At 53.0% G+C, this 8513-nt stretch overlaps 1 protein-coding gene across 1 annotated transcript; it reads right to left on the bottom strand.

The window, feature by feature from the left end:
* Nucleotides 1–1985: 1985 nt before the first annotated feature.
* CSUI_001709 (undecaprenyl diphosphate synthase) lies at nucleotides 1986–8318 on the bottom strand. Its single transcript, XM_068061914.1, has 4 exons — nucleotides 6822–8318; nucleotides 3664–6451; nucleotides 3229–3340; nucleotides 1986–2476 (listed from the first exon to the last, which is right to left on the bottom strand). The coding sequence occupies exons 2-4, from the start codon at nucleotides 3858–3860 to the stop codon at nucleotides 2321–2323; spliced, it is 465 nt and encodes a 154-aa protein (XP_067926105.1). The 5' UTR covers nucleotides 3861–6451; nucleotides 6822–8318; the 3' UTR covers nucleotides 1986–2320.
* Between the last annotated feature and the right edge of the window lie 195 nt (nucleotides 8319–8513).

The raw sequence follows: 8513 nt of genomic DNA on the forward strand, positions 1-8513 counted from the left end.
AGGCTTTGGCGGGCATATCAGAGCTCCCCAGGGCAAAGACCAGGTATACACCGGCTGCGCCCGTCGGCTTCCGGAGCTGCATTTGCTCCCGGCATGGCGTAGTGACGCTGAGGGCTTTGCTTGGTCTCCCTGCGCGGGACCGGGAAGCGGCTCCCGGCAACAGCTGCTTGCGAATCTCCCTTAACGGCCTGCCGGAGACCACGGCAACCGCGTTTCTTTGGTCGGCACTTGTTGTAAGACTGGAGTGCGTCGTACGTATATCACGCCTGAGAGGGGGGCGGGGCTCGAATGCTGGCCGTGGTGACATCTTGTCTCCGGCTGCCACCTGTTGTAGGGCTGGAGCACTGTGTGCGAATCAGCCTGAAGTGCCTTCACTTTCAGATTGGGGGTCTTATCCGGCGTCTGCTGGCTTTTCTCTGAAATGGCCTAGAGACCAGATTTTTTGCTGAAGATTTCTTGGAGGTGGCACCTGTTTTCCAGCCCGTTGCTGTATCTCCACTTGAGACCTGCTCCTCGGGAGACGAGAACGACTTTGTAAACGAGGCAACCGCAGTTAGGAGAGTTCATGTCCGCCTGGCCCATGGGTTCAAGGTCTGAATCAAACCTCCTGGTTAGACGAGCCACCGATCGAAGAGACTGGCAGCCACAGTCGGGGGATAATTTTTGCTTGTCTCGGGCTTGGGGTGTTAGACGGCCTTGTGGGGAGGCTTCTCTCTACTGTTGACAGGGCGAACAAAGACGCTACACCAACGCAACATACTGTGTTAATAGAAGTGATTCTGTCGGGGTAATGTGGCACTTGAGCTGCAACGACGGACAACGGTAACGATATTACCACAGTTGCATGTTTTTTGGTCTGCCCCTTCCTCTCGAATCTTTTCGTCTGTCGTTGTTTGTCTTGCTTACTTCGGAGGCTCGTCTTCCTCCGACTCGGCGCTGACACAGCATACTCGTTTATTCGTGTTTGAAGAGGCTTAGAACTTGCTCTTTTTGACCACGTAGTCTCTCCCGCTGTTCCCCTCTCGTGTTAATAGAAGTGATTTTGTCGGGATAATGAGTCTCTTTATACTTTAGGGTTGTGCCTATGGACAGGCAAGCGCTTGCATAAGGCAAGCTCCTGGCAGCAGGGATCGTTCGCTCTACGCCTCGCGCAAAGTGTCCGCCTGACCTAACCTTGCCCCCAAACCTGCTGTAGGGAATGACGCCGCCATGAAAAGTTGCCCCACCCGGAACCGTCGCCTTAGAGAATGGAACCCGTCAAGCAGTCCGCTGCTCTGGGTCGTCCCCGGACAGCTACCAAGCGTGTATTCCTCTGAAGACCCTGAGGACAGATGACTGCAAGGAAGACTGTTTCGTGTCTAGAACTGTTGCATACCTGTCCCTTCGCTAGTGTAAGAGCAGCACGAACCTCAGCACGACTTGCTTTGACGAAAAGCAACTACAAACACAAGGTTGTCCGTGGACATCCCCAACCCGACGTCAAGTCCGAGTAGCATCATGACGCAGCCTCCTTGACGGAAGCCGCTCAGCCCCCCCCTATGTGTGAGCGCCGGCTTTCCCCTCTTGTCTAGTGTCGTGCGGTCGCAGAGAGGCAGTCCTAAGCAGATTTTGCCTTTGCTAACATCGTAAAGGACGCTGCCCAGTCAGTGGCTATAATTGTCGGGAAGAGGGTTCCGCCTGTCCCATGCTTACACATCCTTAAGTACGTTGGCAGCCGGAATCACACACCTGCCAGGACTATCTGGCCCCTTGCGACATCGGGGCACAAACGAGGGACTAATCGTCGCTAAAGCGTCCCGTTTTGACACTTCTGTCTGTTGCACCGACAGTGTTACGTATTCCCCGCTACGGGGTGAGATCATTAATACCTTGTGGCCTCTTGTGCCACGAAGCGGCTCACCAATCCAGTATCTCGGCGTCCTCTGTTGCTGCCCCCCAGAGAAGTTCGCGAGTAGCGAGCTGCCAGCTAAGTAGACGCTGAGCAGACTGATCACAGGACTGCCTGCCGCTAACGCAGGACGGCGCGCGTAGTTCTATGGCGGGGCGAGAGCACCATGGAGAAAGACTGTCTAACACATTTGCATTGGAAACCGAGAGTCCTCAGTCCTACGTACCTTTACTGAATGAGTGAGGCCTAACTTCTTCCCTTTCCAGGATAAAGGCAGCTCACGGGAACGATGGTGACTTTCACGGTACCTACTATTACCACGGAATAAGACAGACCCAACAGTCACCCAGGCAATCCTGCCATGGTAGCCTTTGAAGTCTGTCAAGAAATAATTGGGAATGGAATGGACACGTGAGTTCAGCGAAATGGTAGTCACAAGTAATCCATGCTATCAATACCCAAGAGCCAAGAGGAACACTGCCGCAAAGCCTCACAGGCTTGGAAGTGAAGGACGTTTACAAGCAAACGCAAAGGGGAGAGGTCCGGCCAAAGCACGGGAACAAAGTGAAAGGCCGTACTTACTGACGCCTGCAAAGAAAAAGACACACAGGAGCGGGCACGAGCAAACGGTAGCACGGACAGACGCACAGTTCGTTTCACGGAGTGCAGCCCTTCACGAGCCCACCTGCTACGGGACACGGCCCAGCGTGAGAAACAAGGACGCGCGCAGAATCTAATCTCTGCCGCGAGGTCCCGAGAAGTGCCTACACGTTAGCTGTCTTCTACTGTGTCACGCGAATAAAAAATCCAGGCTTTCATCCGAGACCCTGCTTCGCCCCCCACCGCGCTTCGCAATCACACCCAACACGAGCAAGAAACTGAGCGACAAGATCCTGAGCGCTCAGCGTCCGCCGTCCTTTTCAACTTCAACGCACGCACTGCTTCCAAACTTGAGTACCAAGGCCACTGAAAGAGAGCCCTTTCGGAGAAAAAGTTGCACCCCTTCTGCATCTCAGAGGGTTTCGTCAGACCGGCGCCTAGTATCCGCGCAGTGACAAGAACAACCGCCCCATCAGCCGCGCTCACCGCGGACCGAACTGTGTTGCCTGTTCTCCCCATGGTCACAAGAAACAGAGCACCATCCCGTTTCTTGCAGTGTTTCTCACTATCCCTCATCACATCACGAATCTTTGGAAGGACTGGTGATGTGACTGCAAAGTAATTCGAAGACGTCTGCCAATGACCATTTGTTTTTATTGCACATTTCACTTCCTGGCGGGCTGGTATAGTGACTTCGTCACTGCCTCAAACTGTGCACTCTGAAGTCGCCGCGTCCCTACCTCGTACAAAAGAAAGTCTGAAAGCCGTCGCTCACCGGACGTCCGCAAAAGCAAATCGGGCGGGGGCACACACTCGTGCTGTAGGCCTGTCCAGAGGCTCAACTCCTGTTTCCTTGAAGACATAGAAAGCGGCCGAAAAGCAGCACCGCTTGACACCGCTTCTCGTGCGCGTTTGGGCACTCGCACTGGATGGGCCCAGTCACCCACAGAGGTTGTCGAATTCGGGAACACCAGAGAGCATTGTGCGAATACACACGCGTGTGTGCCTGCGCGGTTGCACAGACATGACTGCAGCGCCGTAGGCTTGACGGTGCGACACGCAGCCAAGAGCTCTACTACGGTCAACTACGAATGAGGTACTGGTATACTCACACAGACGCTGCTGCACGAAGGAAACTTCGGTCTTCTGAAGAGGTCAATAGTCAGCTCACGTACCGTCGTACGTTGTATTTTCTGGAGAGGTTGGCCGCTGTCCCAGGCCCACAAACGTCTCGGAGCAAAACCTCGTCACAACAGTGTGACGCATTCCAGAGACCTGGGACTTCCTCTGATGGCTCTTGCTCGGTCCGACAGCGAGGTGACACTGGTAAGTAGGCATGAGAAAGAGAGTAAGACACAGTAGACACACACATGCAGAAGAGCCCCGAAGACTCACAACAAAAATGAAGCAAAGCTCCACGTGAGCTCACAGTAGGTGAATTCTGATTTGCAGGCAGGCGAAGAATGACCAAAGAAGAGTAGAGGAATTTCTGATGAACGTAATACAAAACCCTGTAAAACCACGGCGGGGCTTTTATGACAACGATATGTCATTGTATTCCTAAGTGCTGCCTGCTTTCCTGTTCCGACAAGCCCACGCAGGGGAGCACCGCTGCAAAGCCTCCTCCGAACTGACATGCGATTCCTCGTCCCACTTTCTCCGATAACAACAAACTGCGGATGTATACAGCAAAAGGAAAACAAAATGCCACAACCGTAACTTGAGTCCTTCCGGTATTCCTGCTTGTATTCTAAGCATAGCACGTCCCGCATGTCAGTCAAGAGTCACAAGCACGAGAGTGTAGTGTATTGCTGCGGTGCATTCAGCCGTCAAAGAGGATAGCTCTTTTAATTCTCTTGGGGCGTGGCATCCGTGGCTTGAGTGGAATTGCTTGGCATACTCATAAAGAGTACGCTTCAAGAAAATTGAAATTGGTCAACATCAGGGACGACCCAGTTCCTCCAGACAGCAGTCATTCCCCCTTTATGCAGGCGGTGCAGCTACGGCACACACTTCAGGAGTACTACGTCGTTTAGTAGATTTGAGATACCTTCCGCAAGCTTGAGAGCGCGGGCTAATTCGTTACGGGAGCCATACGCAATGCACACTGTCAGGAGCATCTTGCACCCTTGCCCTTTCGGGCGCCCACAAGCTACCGCCGTTTCCTCTGCAGCGGTATGCAGTGAAGACATAAGAGAGGGAGGAAGATAAGAAAAATCTCCTAGGAAACGCAGGCGAATGCCTAGGCGTTTGAAAAATCCGCTGAGTGGAACAAGAGAAAAGAAAGATCCATACGCGTACTATGTTTGTGTGCAGAAGAGAACTCAGTACAGATGAATTAGCTTCTATCTACATGTGCATGTCGGGGTGCACGTGATGGTAGGAAACTTCCGAGCATGAGGTCAGGGGTGCACACCGTAGCTGTTGCCTCACCCGCGTAGGATACGTGGACATTTCATACGCAAACATCTCGTTCACGGCGCCTCAACCTCACAGGAGAACAGTTGAGCAACGGAGTAGGAGAAGGACGAAACTGGGAGGTTGCCACGGAGACCGACTAATTCACAGATAAAGGGGGAGGCCGAGGAAGTATCATGAGATCTCAGTGAAGTACAGACAACAGCCGTTGGAATAGCTGACTTCTCGGGCAACGGTACCACATACCAGCAAAGGTTCACTTCTTCAGCATACTTACACATCTTTAGCTTCCTGTCAGAGACGCTGGAATTCCATGACCACTCTGCTCCTGTTCTCTCTGGGCCCTCCAGGCGAACCTGTCCTGTTCGGTGCCTGGGGATGAACAATCATGCGCTACCAGCTCACTATAGGAGTACTCTGGCTTATCCGTGAAGCCGCACAGGAGTGTAGTCTTCAGGAATCAGTAATTGCTATACCCGTGAATAAATGCCACTTTACCAACCCCCAGACCGCGAGCTGCTGCGCACAACATTTTTTTCTTGTCACGTTTCTGTAGAAGGTAATGTGTCCCAACATGCGCAGCTGGCAGACACATATCCCTGTCGTACGCACAAGTACCGCTGGACAGCGTGTGGAGAAGAGCAAGAAAATCCTGGCACACAGTAGGAAAGTCAAACACCGCCTACTCAATCCATGCCTTGTCAGCAAATTTCTCCTCAGCTAGCTGCAGCAGCCCCGTCACCTCCGCTCGCTCCCGATGGAAGTTTCCCAAGGCGAAGGCGTAGACCGTAACATATTTGATGCCAAGTTCCAAACATGCTTCGCAAGCCTGAAGAAGCAAACCAGCGGAGAAACCGAAATGTGCACCCCCGGCAGACCCTTATCTTCTGGAGACGTATACACGGTCAGGTCGGCAGAGATATTCGAGAGCTTTCGGCAATACAAAGAAGCTGTCATGGTCGGACATGCGGATTACTGGAACAAAAGATGTTCGTAGCATTTGAAACGTACTGAAAACAGGAATTGCTGGTACGAATGAATAGAAAGACAACATGCACTAACAGAGAAGACCGAGAGGAGGAAGACTGCTTCAGGTTGAAGGGGTGAAGACAGCGGCACTAAAAGTGGAGGTGACGAGGTCGCGCCAAAAAGCGTGGGGGGTCTGAGTCTGTCGGGTTCTTGGCAAAGACGAAAGCGGCGCAGTGAGTCTCCCGTGGAACATTTGCTCGCGCGTGAAAGACCACGAAAAAAAGAAAACAGATGGACAAAATTAGCCACAAGCTGCTGTGCACACTCCTCAAAGGCCTCCTTCTCCTCTTATTTCCTCCATCCTCTCTTTTCCAAGGCTTATTCTTTTGTTCTCCCTCCCTCCGTCTTACTACCGACAGAGCCCGCGCGCCATGACGGTGGCCTTCGAGGGGCGAAGAATCTCCTCGTCGCTGGCGAGAAAATCGACGATTTCCGTCCATAATGAAGGCTACATGACGAGGACCCGTTTTGCTGCTGCCCACTCGCCTCACACAACGGAGAAGCCATCGCTGCCACCTGAAAACATGCAGCATCAAGAACCTTCCAGATATATGCCTTCTTAAATCGGCTACCTCTTCGCGTTTGAACTTGAATACGAGGTGCTTGTTTATGGGGAGCTGCACGGGGCTCGGCCGATCGGGGTGCCGCCGGGACAGGAACCGGTGTTTTGGAATCCGAACATACAAAAGTGTGTCTATAACCGAAGCAGCCGACGCTGGTAGGGGCCAATAAGCACCTCCGGCTTGGTGTAGTGGGGGGGCATTGGCACCTTCTGCGAGAGTAATGCAGGATCTCTTCCCGGCACGCCTGCATGTCAGCAGCAGCAGAGTGGCTTTTTTTCGGCAAAAACGGAGACCTGGTCAAAGACCCTGTCCCATGAACATACCATGGTATCGAAGGAGCAATGTCATCGGCCATCGCCGAAAGATCTCTGCCAGCACAAATGCTTGATCGTGCTTACGAACACGTGAACGACTGATAGTACCTCTCTGACGCCGGTACAAGAATGTCTTTAAGATGAAGTCCTTTGAATCTGAGTGACGGAGCAAAAAAAGCCAGGAAGCCGAGTCATCGCCTCAGAAAGAGAAGACAGAGTAAGCTCTTCCCCTCTACGAGTAAAGCCGGAGAAAACATTCTTCAACAGCCGGAGGAGTGTGGACAAAACTCCCGGCAGCTTCAGGTCCGATGGGTCTACCCTCCTTGCTGAAAAATTGCTTGACTAAAATAAAGAGACAAACGGCATACATCCGTGGCGTAGCGGCCACGGACAGCATAGAAAGACGACAAAAGGAATGGACACGCGAGTTGTCCTGGCGGCTCGGCTGGACATTCTGATGATCCGCGGGAAGACGCAGCCTCCACCGTAGGACCCCCGGAAAACTGGTTGGCCTGAAGATGTTTGGGGCGACGAAATTACCCTCCCCGGCGAAAAGCGGAAGAAAGGGAACCCTTTTAAACGCAAAGTTCTTGTGGAAATGAGCGCCGCCTGAGGAGCCGGAGAGCCGAGAGGTTTGCGGGAGGCTCGCTTTCCGGTGAAGTACCTTTAGACGGGAAGAGAGCAGAAGATTCAAGATAACAAATATCTTGAAAGCCGCGAGATTGAAATTGTATACGTTGAAGTGGACGGGACGATATCTCTGCTGAAGCACCTTCAGGCCCAACAGCCTCGCGAGATACGGGATCGCCGGCGCCCGCTTACCGCCTTCCTGTCCTATCTCGCAAGGTCGATAACAGTATTACCCCAAATACTTCAATTTCTCGAAAGCTAACCAACACCCGGAACGATCTGATAGCATATGATGCGAACTTCGATACCAGTAGGCAAATCCTGGCTGCCCGGCGTCGAACGAGCAGTGCGGCTGTTTGTCCTCATTGTAGGTTCGCATGTCTCCACTTCTGTAGCGATGCATGCACGGGGGAGAGAGTTGTCGCCACACCTGGTGGCCCGAGACCTCTTCCCCGTTCATCTCTGTTCTGTCCGGTTCTCTTGTTTCATGAGTCTCTCAGCGAGGTGGTGACAGCTTGTCTACTGAGCAGGTGCCTCCTCCTGAGCAGGGCGCTCGCCACCGTCTTGAGGGCGACCGAAACTCTAGCCAGTGCGGTCACGCACCCGGGTCCGGTGTAAGACCCTACCCCAGAAAACACGACGAAGTTCAGTCAGTTCCTGCTGTTGCCGCTTTGAGCGATGGCAAAGCGCGAAAATAGAGAGCATCTCGGGGAGAAGTCCCAAGCACTGATTGCCGGAGTTACCAGACAGCCTCGGCATGGAGTAGCTGCAGGCCAGTGAAAACGCTCCGGGAGCATTGTTTCCTTTTGTTTTGTCTTTATGTGGGATATTCACGTCCCGCGACACACTCCCTGACCCAGCTTACATGTTAATCCCTGCCGCTGTGCCATTTACAGCATGCGGCCAAGAGGCCCCAACAGCCCGGGCCGACTCTCGCTAGTCCGAAAGGTGCGACCAATGTGACTGAGGGAAGATGAGAGCCGGCAACTTACGATAACTAACACCAAAAGGTGTGGAGAGCCGCATTGCCGTTCAGGCACTGAACACGTGTCTCTAGAGTATGCACCTGCA

This window comes from Cystoisospora suis (assembly GCF_002600585.1).
Source record: "Cystoisospora suis strain Wien I chromosome Unknown contig_678, whole genome shotgun sequence".
Lineage (NCBI taxonomy): Eukaryota > Apicomplexa > Conoidasida > Eucoccidiorida > Sarcocystidae > Cystoisospora > Cystoisospora suis.